Source organism: Neovison vison, chromosome 1, assembly GCF_020171115.1.
Source record: "Neovison vison isolate M4711 chromosome 1, ASM_NN_V1, whole genome shotgun sequence".
In the NCBI taxonomy this organism is placed as follows: Eukaryota; Metazoa; Chordata; class Mammalia; order Carnivora; family Mustelidae; genus Neogale; species Neogale vison.
Window position 1 is genome coordinate 274,816,602 of NC_058091.1, and position 14,089 is coordinate 274,830,690.

The 14,089-nt window shown below is 56.1% G+C and overlaps 1 protein-coding gene across 5 annotated transcripts in view; it reads right to left on the reverse strand.

The window, feature by feature from the left end:
• The window catches only part of SYNPO (synaptopodin), a 37,008-nt gene that overhangs the window by 4,283 nt on the left and 18,636 nt on the right, over window positions 1-14,089 (reverse strand). Inside the window, exons 1-2 of one of the 5 annotated variants that reach the window (XM_044231341.1) lie at window positions 11,528-11,693; window positions 3,762-6,115 (exon numbers count right to left, since the gene is read on the reverse strand). In XM_044231341.1, the coding sequence (XP_044087276.1) occupies window positions 3,762-5,783 (2,022 nt within the window). In that variant the 5' untranslated portion in view covers window positions 5,784-6,115; window positions 11,528-11,693. Of the gene's footprint in view, window positions 1-3,761; window positions 6,116-7,330; window positions 7,350-11,419; window positions 11,443-11,523; window positions 11,694-14,089 lie in introns of those variants that run through there. The other 4 variants (XM_044231348.1, XM_044231356.1, XM_044231332.1 and 1 more) reach the window with 4 other exon arrangements.

Below are 14,089 nucleotides of genomic sequence, written 5' to 3' on the forward strand. Positions count from 1 at the left end.
GGAGGGCTTGGGAATCATGCTCAGCTTGTATCTGCTAAACCTTCCAACTCTTCATCCAATCAGATTACAGAAGTAAACCAGTCCACTCAGCCTTCAATCCAATCCAGATTCACCAGCAGTCATTTCTCAGAGTCCAGACCTAGCCAGTCCCTTCAATGTCTTCTGCCCAATCAAAATCTAGAACCATTCATGGATCCATTCTTTCATTCAATCAGTAATCAGCCACAGTCAAGCCTGTCAGCCTCTCATCCAATCAGAATCTGATTTCTCCCAATCAAAAGGAGTGTTATGTTTTCTCCCTACAATGCAGCAGCTACTAGATGACCTGACTCAGAATGGGGTCCTTTAAACAGCAGTCCGTATAGGAGATTTTTCATGGGATAGTAATGCTGGAGGGACCCTTAGGGACCTCCTGGGGACAACCAAGACCCCAATCATCAATTTGAAAAGGTAAAAAGCTCAGCATAGGATCCATCCCTTTCACTCCCAGGATCAAAGCTATGTCTGTGTGAGCCAGAGACACTGGGACCTTCTCTGTCTGTGACACATCCCAGGAAGCTTTCAATCAGCCCAGCTATGGGAAATGTGGCCAAGAGTAATTGATCCCAGCCTGTCCACAAGTCTGGGGGCACAAGGACCAGGGCTCTGAAGCTAGAAAAAGGGCAGGCTGGGGCAGGAAGAGTTATACCTGTCTGAAATCTCTAAGTGTTATCTCTGCCTTCGGTGGCCACGAGGGGATGGCTAGGCCAGCCAGTGGAAGGAAGAAGCAACAGAACTGACTTCCCAAGCCTGGGGTGGACTATTGGACAGTGGTAAGCAGTTCCGCATCATTTGGAGGTGGGCCAGAGCCTGACCTCATCGGAACTGCCATGTCTGGGTACTGACTCTGTGTGTGCAGTGCAGGAGGTGGGGTGCACAGTACAGAAAAGCTGTGAAAAATCAGGACTGTTCACTTTCTGACAAAGCCCTCAATGTCTTATATAAGCCAAAACTCCCTGGAAATGCACATGGGTGAAAACTCAGAAACAGCGCCCACTTAACCCAGCACCAGCCCCACTGCAGGACATGTGTGTGGGGCGAAAGCTTAGGCAGAGCAGTCAGACAGGAACTATCAAAGACCAAATGGAACTAGCTCCCAGATTGCCTTCTGCAGCCCCTTTCCTTGGAGGGAAGGGAAACTGAGGCCCAGAGTTGAGAAGGGGTTGTCTAAGGACAACCCCTTGTGTCCCCACCTGACACAAGGAGTCAGGTGGGGACTACAACCCTCTTCTGACTCTTGATGCCAGCTTGTTCCTCTCCACCAGGGGCAGAAGCCGTTTTTCAGGAGCTAGGAGGTGATGAATATGGGAAACTGCCAGATTAAGATAACACGGAGAGGGGGGAGGGGGCATGAGGGAACCAGAAAGTATATGCTCTGGCTAAAGGCATTTACATTCCACTTTCAAAGAATTCAAACAAACCTGGACTGTAAGGGGCTGTGGGTTTTCCCCCATGCTCTATAAGCTTTTTGGCCAAACTCTGGAGGAAGGAGAAAACAAAAGAATTTCCTCACCCAGGGAAGAGAAAGGGCAGCCCTGGCTTCCAAGCCACCATACATCCGTACCCACAGCAGAACCAGAGTCACAAACAGCCCACGGAGACACGCCACATGCTCACACACAGGAACGGACTCGTCCAACTCCCCCTTCCCAGGCCAGAATCAGCGAGGAAGGGGGGAGACCCAGACCACCAGCCAGGGAGCGCGGAAAAAAGAAAGAAGCAAGACAGATTTGAGGCTGAGTGTATTGAGAACAGGAGAGAAAACAAAGTTAGGGGAAGAGCTCGGCCAGCCTGGCCGCGGGAGCTGCAGGATGGAGGGTGGGCTCTTGCGCTGCTGGCCCTCAGGGGTAGAAAGGATCAGGGGTCTGGGGTAGGGGCTTCACTCTGTCCTGGGAGGGGGCCGGTATGAAGAAGCTGAGCTCACTTACGACTCCCCCACGCATGCCCCCCAGTTTCAGGCAGAATGAACTCACTAGGAAGGCACCCCCCTGTTCCCATGGAGACGAGCCCAGAGCTCACGAAAACTGCAGGCTTGGCCCAGCACGGGCACCGCCTCCACCACCCCTCACCCCACTGGGGAGCCCAGAAATAGGGCCGGGGAAGAGGGAGTGGGTGGTGCTCGGCCCCCAGCCTTGGGAGGCTTCCATCTGAATTCTGCCTCTTTCGTCTGTATTCTCACACCACCACCCCCCACCCCCAACAGAGTCTGGTTTCAGGGCTGGCTCACCTCAAACATGTCAGAGGTGGTGAAGACCTCACCCTGCCTGACTCAGTATCCTCACTGTATGGGGAAACTGAGACTCAAGGATACACATGGAATTAATCTGGTAGAATCCAGATCTCTTAAATCCCAGCCTTTTCCTCAAAACCTTAAGGTCTCCCTCTCGGTCCCACCACGAGGCTGTGCTCCTGCCCTGGCTTCCTATGCTTCTATTGTCTCCAGGCTGTCCCAGCCTGGGCTTCTGGTTCCCTGGCCTCCTGCAGCGGCTTCCTCCAGCAGTACCCTCCCCAGGACGCCCTCACAGACCTCTCATCTCCAGCCCTTCTATGGCCAACAGCCCACTGCCTCCTCCTCTTTTCCCCAGGGGACTGTCTTATCAATTAGAAGCCCTTTCTCCCAAAGCACCGGCTTATTCTCTCAATCCTCACGGACGGTCACAGCTGGAAGGGCACTGACTGGGTAAATAAGAAAACGGAGGCCCAGGAAGGGAAAGTGACTTGCCTGGACTCACACAGCAAAGGGGAGGCTAGGATGGGACCAGACCCTCCCCTCCAGCCTCTCTCTGCGGCGCCCACCACTACGCAGAGATAGTTGCTTTTAGTGGGGCAGATCTCGGCTGAGGTTGAAGCCCGACTAGCCAATGGGTACGCTGCCAGGGGCCGCGCTCACTGCACGCCCACACCTGCACGGCCTTCTCTCGGGGACTCCCCGGGACCTCGCACACCCCAGCACACAGAGGGCCAGCCAGGTGGCACCGGGACCAAGGTCTCATCCCCAGCGCAGAGCCAGGTGTCTGGAGAGGACAGGGAGGCAGGGGAGCAGAGGGCCGGGACGGAAAGCATCAGACAGCAGTGGCAGGCTAAGTCCTCATCCAGCAGAAGAACCCACGAGAGGAGAAAACGTGGTGGCCAGGACAGAGCTCTCTGAAGCAGCGGAGAGGAAACGGCGTCCGGAAGGCAGAGGTGGAGGAGACAGGCCAGTGCAGGTAAGAAGCCAGCGACAGGCAGAAGGATGCCAGGAGCTGGGGCAGCTGAGGAGGCGGACCCAGGGCTGGCTGGCTGCACGGAGGCACTGGCCGGCTGTTTGTTCCGGAAGCCCACAGGAGGGTCCCCTTCTAGGCCATTCCCCAGCAAGACGCTGGCATCCCCACAGCTCACAAAGGCCTGAGGGAGCCCCCAGCCTCACTGCGGCCTGCCAGGGGAGCTCCCTCTTCGTTGCCCTCCCCCCGACCCAGTATGGGACGGCGGGTCCGTCAGAAATGGAGTCTAATGACCCTTGCGGAAGCTGCAGCCCAGAGAGCAGAGGCGACCTGCCCAGAGTCACAAAGCTAGCTGGTGGCAGCATCGACCTTTGAGCCCCGAGGCCCCATACTCTTGACCCTCAGCTCAGTGCCACTTTCAGCCACATCTGCTCTCCATCCAGCCCTCTGAGAGGGGGGTCCTGCCAGGCAGTGGGATCCCTGTGGGGTCCTCTACTTGAAGCAGAAGGAAGGCTTCCACACCTGAGCCTCGATCCCAGCATTCCGGGTGGAGAAGGAGGGCCTGGGGGCCTGCTTGGCGCGGGGAGACCACGCCCTGGAGGGTGACACGGGGGAGATATCACTGCTGTAGGTCGGGCTCACGGCTGTGGGCTGGAGGCCGTCCTGGCCGGGGGAGGTGTAGAGGCCCGGTGAGGAGCGGGAGGCCCGAGGCAGGGCTGGGGACGCCGGGAGGGCCCCCTTGGGGAGGCTGGGCACCAGGTCCAGGGAGCTCGGCTTGGCAGGAGAGGCGGCTCTCGGCGAGGCCTTGACAGGCTCCTTGATGGGCGAGAGGACGAAGAGCGAGGGCCGCAGCTGGTAGGCTGGCTGCTTAGTGGGCTCGGGGCGCAGGACCCCATTCTCGGGCAGGTAGCCGTGGTAGAGGGAGGCGGGCGGGGTCCGAGCTGGGCTCCGGGATGCCACTCGGAAGCCGCCAGGAGCATTGGTGGAATATTTCCAGGATGAAGGCAGGGACATGGTGGGCGAAGGGCAGCGGGCCAGTTCGGTGTGGCCCGAGGACTCGATGACGTACTTCTCCATCCGGGACTGGCGGCGGGCGTAGAGCTCAGCCCCCTTCCCGGAGGCCTCGGACAGGTTCTGGTTGGGTTTGGGCTTCGGCTTGGCCTGGATGCGTGGGGACTTGAGGCACGAGGCCCACTCCGGGAGGACCTCCTCAGCAGCCGCAGGGCTGGCTCTGTCCCGGGGCGCTGACTCCTGCTGAAAGTTGGAGGCCTCGGCCCCCAGTGCAAAGGGCTCCTCCTCCACGCCTGCCTCCCCCTGGTCCCTCTGCCTCCGCTTCTCATCAGCCGTCTGCACAAGATCCAGCAGGTCTGGGTTCGGGGTCACCTTGGGCTTCTCCACGAAGGTGAACATGGATTTCCGGCTGCCCCTGCGGGCCATTGACTCCTCCAATATGCCCGTCTTGCTGGCAGGAACGGCCTGGCCCTTCAGAGGAGAAGGCTTGGGGTCAGAGCTGGGGTAAAGGGCAGAGTAGGAAGGGGGAGACCTAACCCGGGAAGCTGGGGGTGCCGTGGACAAGGTCTCAGCATAGGTCGGGGGTGGGGTGAAGTTCCCCAAAGGGCGTCTCTCCAAGGCTGGGCTTCGCTGTGCCACAGACCTCCTTTCCACCATGGGGCTATGGGACATCATGTGTCTCTGTGGCCGAGGGCTCCTGTCTGCCATGCTGGAGGGCTGGGGAGTCAGGACCTTCTCTCCGAGATGTCGTCTCTCTACCATGGGGCTCCGCTCTATCTGGCTGGTGCTTCCTGAACCCTGGATGCCGAAGGGTCTGGCGGTCCTGTTGACCACTGATGGGGGCTTGGCCAGCGTGAAGTGGACCTCACTGTAGAGCTTGGCGGGAGTGGCCGTGGCTGCCCACACAGATGTCTCTTGTTCCGCTGACACGGCTGGGGCGCTGGGCCGTAAATCGATGAGCAGGGAGCTGGACATGAAATCTGGGGCCGGGGTCCCAGAGCTGGAGAGGGGAGCTGTTTGTCTGGAGAAGGTGTTGGTGGTGGTAGGTGGCACGGACACCTTATCAATCAGGAGCGTGCTGGGTCTCACCTCTACAGCCGGCTCTGGCGGCTGCCCGCCGGAACACAGGGTGCCGGGTTTGGAATCGGACACCGTGCCATTGGGAGGGAGCTGAGCCTCCGAGGGCTGTGGGCTGCTTGAGAGCGGCGGGCTCTGTGGGGTGACAGGGCCCGGCGGGTTCTGGTTGATGTCTGCAGCCGGCAGGCTGTGGTTGCTGTTCGAGGTCGGTGTGATGAGGGTGCCACTGAGTGAGGACAGGTTCTGGTTGACGTCTGCAGCCGGGCTGTGGACCTCCGCCGTCGGCGGGCTTGCTGGGCTCTGCTGGGCTTCTCGGTTCTGGGACAGGTGCAGCCCATTGGCCGTCAGCAGGGCGGCATTCTCCTTCAAATAAACCACCAGCGGTACCTCCTCCTCCTCGCTGGCCACCTTCTCCAGGTGCCGCAGCAAATTGGCCTTCTCCGAGCATCCCTCCATGCTATGAACAGGGACCCCTACGTCGGGGCTCTGGCTGCTGGTGTTCCTTGGAGGGCCTGGTTCAGGCAGTGAGGTGGGACTCAAGCTGAGCCCTGAGGCATAGCCTGCGGGGCTGGCAGGGGGCGCTTGGAGGGACTCCTGGCTGGGCTTCTGTCCCCTCCGGCTGTGGTTCTCCAAGGTGAACTCGTTCACCCTCTGCCGGCGCCTGTTGAAGAGCTGGACGCCGCGGGAGTTGGAGCTGGGAGGGGTGGTGAGCTGGGCTGCGATCTGCTGGCTGCGGGCCTTGGCCTCTTTCAGATCTCTCTCAGTGAGGCTAGTGCTCAGGCCCAATGCTGCAGAGAGAGACAGAGGTCCAGTTAGCAAATGGGAATGCGAGCCACCTGGGGTACAGAGACAGACAGATGGCCACCGTGTCCCTCCTACTGATGATCTTTTCCTCTAGAATCTGATCTTTACTCACTGTTTTCTGGAATGCCCTCTCCTCATGACGATCCCTGCCCCAATAATCATGGCCCAACTCAAACGCTAACACCTGTGTAAAACCTCACCTGATTACCCCTTCAGCATGACCTGGCCCCTCATTTGGCTTCTGCCTGAAGGCTGTTGATACTGCACTTTATCAGACTCAGCAAGAACACATCACCCTCGCAGTAGAGGCCCACTCCATCCCTGACTCATCCCCTACCACCCTTCGCTCACTAGGCTCTGCCCCGCTGGCATTCTTTCAATTCCTTGAAAATGTCAAGTTTGCTCCTGCCCCAGGACCTTTGCACTTGCTCTTTTCTCTGCTTGGAATGATCTTTTCCCAGGTGGCATTCTATGTTGGTTTCTTCTTGCCACACAGGATTTGCTTGAATGTTCCCTCTCTGGAGGATTCTTGCTCTATAATCGGTCCTCTCCCCTCCTATCCCATCTCTTTATTTTCTTCAAGGCATTCACCATCATTTGGAATCACCGTTTCCTTGTTTATCATCAGACACCTTACCTAGAATATAAGCTCTAATAGGGCAATGACCTTGTTTGACCTGGTCATCGTTTGGTCCCCTGCCCTTAGAATACTGCCTGGCATAAAGGGGGCCCTTAGTAGGCATTACCATATGCATGAATGAACCCCCAGAACATTTTCTATGTGCCTGTCTTAGGGTCCTTTTCACTTTCAAACTCATAGTATAATCATTTGCAAACACTAACAGTAATACATTCCCTTTTTAGTGTAAAGAATGCATTCACATGGTCTAAAAATTCAAAGATTTAAAAAAGTCTTCAGTAAAAAATGTCCCTCCACCCCTGAGCACCCCCACCACAAATCAGTAACAACTGTGACCAGTTCCTTCTTACAGAGTTTCTTCTTTTATTTAAATAGTTGTTTTTAAATTCTCATATTTTAATATCATGAGAGTAGGGTATTTGGCTAATTTCGGCAGCAACTATACTGGAACAGTGCATTACTTGATTTTGTCCACACAAGAACACTGGGAGACAAACGTTACCTGTCCTTGTTTTACAGAAGCAGAAAATGAGGTCCCGATGCTTTGTAAGTAACTTACCCATGGTCACATGGCAAAGAGCGGCAAGGCTGGGCTCAAAACCAGTTCTTTCTGGGTTCACAACCCATGCTCGAGTTGCCCATTTGTCCCAATAGGTCCCTTTGGGATATACAGCAGGCAGAGTCAGTGGTTGGGGACGGGCTCAGTCTAGGGCTGTGGAGTCTGGGGCCTGAGGCTGGTGATCAGGCTCTCAGGCTGGGGTCAGACCCCTGTTAATCCGTAAGTTCACTGCAGGCAACCACTTCTCTTTATATCCCCAGTGCCCAGCTGGCACACCGTTGGTGCTCAATTTATGCTTATGGAACAATGAATGAACAAAAGGACCAGTAGGCAGATGGACGAGATAGCCTGTGGCCATGGTCAACAGCTCCGTCAGTGGCTGGGAAAATTCCTCCCTCTGACATCCTCCCCCTACCCCTCCTTACTGTGGGAAGCTAATTAGTTCTTGAGGAATCTGACCCTGCCCTCCCTCCTACCATGCCCTCATTAGCACTGGCCGTGACATGCTGAATGGGTCTCCAGGGACAGTCTTTCTAGGCATCCTGCCAGCGAGGCTCAGAATTCATGGGCTCCCAGAGCTGGAAGGGCCCTTACAGAGGAGCTATTTGACCACTACCCCCATTACATAGATGAGAAAACTGAGGCCCAGAGCGTCACACTAGGGTCACAGGGAGGCCCACACAGAAGAGAGGCTCTCTGGTCCCTATCTCCTTCTCCCCTCCTCCCATCAGGATCTGGCTCCCCACCCACACATACCTGTGCCCACCTGTCCAGAAAAGCCTACCCTGTGCACCCCGACACCTGCTCCCTCCTGGTAGGACTCCTCTCCTGCCTGGGTTACCCCATCTCTAAAAGATGAAGGATTTGCGGGTTTGGCCAGGCTGCCGCCCCGGGGGTGGGGTCTTGAGTGGGGGCACACAGGCCACACAGGAGGGCCCTGAACGGTTGCTGGGTTCAAGCAGTGTTCACCTCCTCTGCTCTGCCGAGAAACCAGGACTCCTGGCCCGAATCCGGGCTCCGCCGTTTGCTACTTGTGCGACCTTGGCAAGTCCCCACACCTCTCAGAGCCAGTTTCCTTAACTGAGGAGCAGTGATAAAAGCTCTGACGTTAGGGTTGCAAGGCTGCAATGAGTTCATGAATGCCAGCAGTACTCATTGTCATCAAGCCCTGGGGGACAGGGCAGAGGGTGCATGCTACCCCCAGAGAAGCTGCTCTGTGGTGACCATACTCTACTCCCTGGAAGGGGTGAGAAATTTTTCTGGCAAAGGAGGTTCATCCCTAAGATCAGGATCCTGAGAAGGGATGTGACTCTCTTAAGGTCACACCTGCAGGGGATTTCAGCATTATGGAGAGGCAGGGATTACTGCCCCAAACTACGGAGCCTCAGGGTCTTGGGAATGGCCACCACTGGGTCCAACTACCCTCATAATTCCTGTGTCCCTAAGACCACACCCCTGAGTTACAAGCCTCTGTTTACACACTCCACTGACGGGGAGCTCACTACCCTAAAGAGCTGCCTTCTACTAATGCGTATACCTTTGCTATAAAGTCACTCTTTATGTGAACTCCCAACCTCTACTGCCACATAGATGAAAAGCTTTTTCTTTCCAACCTGAGAGCCCTGTAGAGATTCACAGACACAATTCCCCTCCCCATGGGGCATGGTCAGGATACACATCCGCGTCATCCCACTAGTGTTTCCTATGACACAACTACTAACATTGATTATACATATTATCTTATTTAATTCACACAACAATGCTATGAAGCATTAACTATTATTATCCACTTTGTAGTAATGAGAAAACCAAGGCTTGGAGAGGTAAAGTGAGTTGCCTGAGGTCACAGAGCTAGAAAGTAGCAGAGCTGGCTCACCTCGGCTCTTTGTGACTCCGGAGAGCACCAAGCCTTCTGGCTAACTCGTTCCCACAGCCTGAGGCTCATAGAAAGTGCTTCAGGGTTTGAATAATCCAGACCTCCCCAAATCCCCACACTTGCCTGTTTTTCTCCTTGCTTCTCTGCTTCCATCCTGTCCCCAGACTTGTTCGAAAGGCCATGGGTTTCGAAAATGCTCAAAATGTCAGAGCATGAAGGGCCCTTGGGGGCTAAGCAGGCCTGGGAGGCTGAGAGAGGGAAAGGGTGGCAGAGTAGGCCTCGGGCCAGGACCCTGACTGCTGACCCCCAGCTGGGCTTGGAACTCCGCCCAGTCCCCCTGCTGCTGTTCTGGGACAAGAGGAGGGCAGCAGAAAAGGCCAAGGGGTGAGAGAGCCCTGCCTCCAAAAGAGCTCCCGGGCCCCCACCCCCAGCCTGCGGTGACTCCACGGAAAAGGAATCTGGCAGGAGGCTTGGGCAAGACCCTGCCAGCGATCCAGCCGATTTCTGCCACCCTGCACAAACAAAGCTGAGAGAAGCGTGGCTGGGCTAGCCACAGGCACCCCAGAGTCCCGCACTTCAGGGCACCAGGAGAGGGGGGTCCCTAAGTCCCCCAGAGCAGGAACTGGTGTCCCTGGCCATGCCCCAGCCAGCCAGGAACTAGATGGGGCTCCCCGAAGCCGGAGAAGCAGGAGGCGGCCAAGGACCATGGGGGGACAGGTATTTCGACTGAGCCCCCCATTTGCACAGCTGCGGCCTGTGCCTGTGTCATCCACATGCCCCCCTCTTCTCAAGACAGGGTGCTGGCCCTTGAAAGACCCATTCTGGACAGTGGATCAGGAGTTCTGAAGACAGGCCTTCGGGAGAGGAAGGGGTGAGGGCAGACACAAGGAAGAGCTGCCCAGGGTAAGGACACCTGGGTCCCACAAGGGTAACTCCCTAAGTGTAGGGGAGACAAGAAGCCCCAAGGACAGCTGTCAGAATGAGGACCACAATGGCAATCATGCAGCCCCTGCCACTGCCCAGGGGCCGTGCTGCATACTTTACACCCATCCTCCTTCTCAATTCTTGCCCCAAACTCTGAAAGGCCAGCCCTCTCATTCTCCCAAGTTGGCAGATGAACCTGCAGCTCAGAAAGACCTATCCAAGTCCATACAACTTGCAAGTAGCTGAGCTGACTTTCAAAATTCTAAGTCTGGTTGCTGAGTCTCATTCCTTAACCGTTCTGCCTTCTAGACCCAGACTTTGGACGGAAGGACACCAAGAGAGGCTCCAGAGCGCTTGGACAAGGCTCTGCAGGACGGCCTGTTTCTCCGCCTCACGGTCCGTGTCCCCAGCAGTGCCCTCTCCCCTCTCAGCTGCCTAGAACAAGCCATGCTCTCTCCCTTTTTTCTCGTAGGAGAAGAGCTGATAGAACTCATTCTTACTAAGGTAGAAATGACTGCTAGGAAATGAGAGACCAGTAGAGTAGAGAGAACATAGTATCGGGAGTCAGGAGACCTGAGTTCCAGTTGTGCTTAGGCAGAGATAAGCCCTTTCTCCGAGCCTGATCACCCCTGTAGGCAGTTGCCTGGTCTGCTGACCATCAGGCCTGTCTGGACAGAGGATCTGAAGGAAGGAGGTGGGGCAGGGGAAGGGAGGCCAGAGCAGAAGGTCAGGACAGGGAGAGAATTCAAGGAAATGCTTCTTCACACGGCTACGGTCAATGGGAGTACCCAGGCCCCAAAGAGGGTGGAGTGGGACAGGGAGCCAGAGGAGGGAATAGAGACTGGCTGGAGGCAGCCCATTGTGGTCGCCTGGGAGTCTTGGCAATGGGACAGGTGAGCAGGCTGGGTAAACCGCCCCCCTGCCGGGGTCAGGAAGGAACCAATGGCTGGCCGCTACACAACCTCTGGCTCAGCTAGGGGCAGGAAGATGAACTGGGCCTGAGTAATGGCCTGGCCGCCTTGCCAGCCCCTACCCCATCTTCTCCCCTGGCCGCAGGAGGAAATGACACAGCCTCTGTTCCCTAGGGAGTGCTCCAACCATGCCAAAGTCCCAGGGAGTGCAACCTGACTGAATCTCAGCAGGCTGCCAGCCGTCCTCTCAGGAGGAGAGTAATTCATACTAAGGTGAGGAGGACTGCCAGGACATGGGAGATGCATAAGAATAGAAACAGGGAGCCCCAGACCTAGCTCCAGCCTTGCCACTAACAGGCTGGTGGAAGTCATCCATACCTCTTTTCTTGATGCCCAGAGGGGAGCTGAGACCAGAGAGGGAGGCCAGAGGCCCTAAGTCACACACCCCAAACCACAAAGGCACTTCCGTGTGCTCCTCTTACTCACTCCAGCTGGGTCCTCCCTGCAGCCCAGCTTCCCCCTGGATGCTGAGCCGGCCTCGGTTCTCAAAGCCTCCGGGAAAGGCAGCCAATTGCCCCGCTGACAGAGAGGAAAATCCCACTTTGAAGGCAGTGCGGGAGCTGGATGTGACTTCTCTCCTCCACAGATGACTCAGCCCAGCTCTTTATCAGGAAAACTGATTTTGCAACAGCTTTTTAAATGGCCTCTCCGCCCCCCCAGTCTCTCCTCCGCCAATCTACCCGCCCCGTGATGCCAGATTCATCTTCCTCTGCCTGGCTTCGCTCATTTCTCTCTCCTGCCTCCCCAGGATGTGGAGGATCAAACAGCAAGTCCTCATCATGGCATTCAGGGCCCCTGCCACCAGAGCCTGCCTGAGGGCTTACTAACCTGCTCTCTGTGCCCTCCCAGCGGCCACAGAGAACCCAAGGGCTCCCATGCGCCCCCTGGCAGTTCCTGCCTCCCCTCTGTGGTCTGCACCTGATCAGGGGTCCCAAAGTCTTCCCTTCTGTATTCTCCCCTGTCCCCCACACCTTCCACATGTGCTCGCAGAATAACAATAAAGTCAATCAAGACAACAATAGCCATCATGTGAGGAGCACCAGCTGCTGCTAAGCAAAGGGGTGAGCCTGTACTTTCTCAATGAAACCTCACACCAACTCATAGGGGAGGCTTCCCGACCTGTGTTGCGGAAAAAGAGACCCACAGAATTAGAGAGCTCATCCTGGGTCCCCCAGCCAGCAAGGGACAGGCAGAGCAGAGTTGGAGCTGGGAGTCTGGTGCCAACCAAGCCTGGGCCCCCTCATTCTGAAGAGCTCATTTTCCCCATCCCCCATCCAGGCTCAGCCCAGCTGCTGCTTCTTCCAGGAAGCCCTCATGGATCCATCCAGACTCCTGAGATCAGTGCTCCACCTGTCGGCTCAAGTCGGCACCAGGGCCTCAGAGCAGGCTGAGAAAGTTTAGGAGCCAAGGCCTGAGGGGAAGCAGGCCTAGCCTAACTCCTGGCATCTCTAGCTGGAAGTGGGTTGGGATCAGGCAGGAAGAATGGGTGGGTTGGGGGGAAACTAAGAAGAAGGTTGTCAGGTGGGTGTGGGCCTTAGCTGGCAGCAATCCCTTTAGGCCACAAGCATTGCTCATTGCTGGACCTCTGATGTAGGGTCTCTCCTATCTGCTCTACTGGCCTAAACACCAATCTACAATTCCATTTTCAGGGACTTGAACATGGTGACCTAGGAGAGGCAGGCTTAGCCCCAGGTGCACAGCAAACTGGAAAGGACTGGTTCACAGAGATCCAAGCTCAGACTCAGGCCCCCAGTTCCTACTCGAGCCCACGTAAGCCAGGCCTGCCCAGCCAAGTCCTCTCCTGTTGCACCAGCCTCCATCACCCCAGCCCTGGGAGCCTCCAGAATACGGAAAGAACTGCCACACCCTGCCCTTCCAGACAATGTTTCATCCAGGAGACAAAAGGCAATGAGCCAGTATGGGGAGAGATGACTTCCCCCAAACTGCCTCTGCCAGGGGTGTGGTGGGCCTAGTCCATCTCTGGGTCTCCAGCACCCAGCCCAGGGCCTGGCACACTGGGCCCTCCACAAAGATGCAGCCCTTTCTCTTGGCCTGTAGCATCCTGGGGCCAGAGTAGGTCTTCATCCTTTCTCAATGCCCCCACACTCAGCAGAGGCTGGCACTCATTCAGTGTGTGGAGGAAATTAATGACTGAAGGATGAGCCCTCCCCAAATCCAAATCCACCTTCACAGTTTGCCCCACCAATGAGAGCCAATTTCTAGAAACCTCTAGATCTCAGATTCACCTAGATTCTAGATCAGAGCTCTAGAGGGTACTTCCTGGAAGAAGTGGGAAGAAGGAAGGAGGGAGGGAGCAAAATGTCTATGGGAGAAGAGGGAGACGAAACCTCAAATCACAGGGTTTGACCTAAGAGGCAGAATATTCCATTAAGCACTGAGAGAATTAATTAGGAAGAAGGAATCCCAGAAGGCTTCCTGGAGGAGGAGGCATATATATATATATATATATATATATATATATATATATATATATATATATTTTCATTCTAGGTCTTGAAAGATGGCGCTGTGGAGGCTTTCCAAGCAATAGTGCCAGCCCAGCAGAAGCTGGAAGGCTCAAGGCAATCCCCACCCCACTCCCCTCCACCCCCCTACCCCAAATCAAGACCAGCTGGAGAGGAAAGGCACCTTTGAGAGGAACACAGCCCAACGTTGGGCTTGCCCGGAGTCTGAAAGTGAATGGGGTATTCCAGGGGGAGTTCCACCGAAGCTGTGTACATTACATGGCACATTCCCCCAGGGGACCAGCGGCACCCCAGGCACCCCAGCGGCCTCCAGGTGGGTTACACAACTGCCCACCGTCCAGGCCGCAGATTCAGCCTGACCCTGGCTCTGCGTCTACCTCGGCCTCCTCAGCCATCTGTCTGGGCCGCTTCCCTCTTACAGAAGAGGCTGCTGCAGCGAAAGTGAAGGCCAGCACCCTGTGGTAAATTCCCCACATTCCTTCCTCACAGAAAAATAAATAGC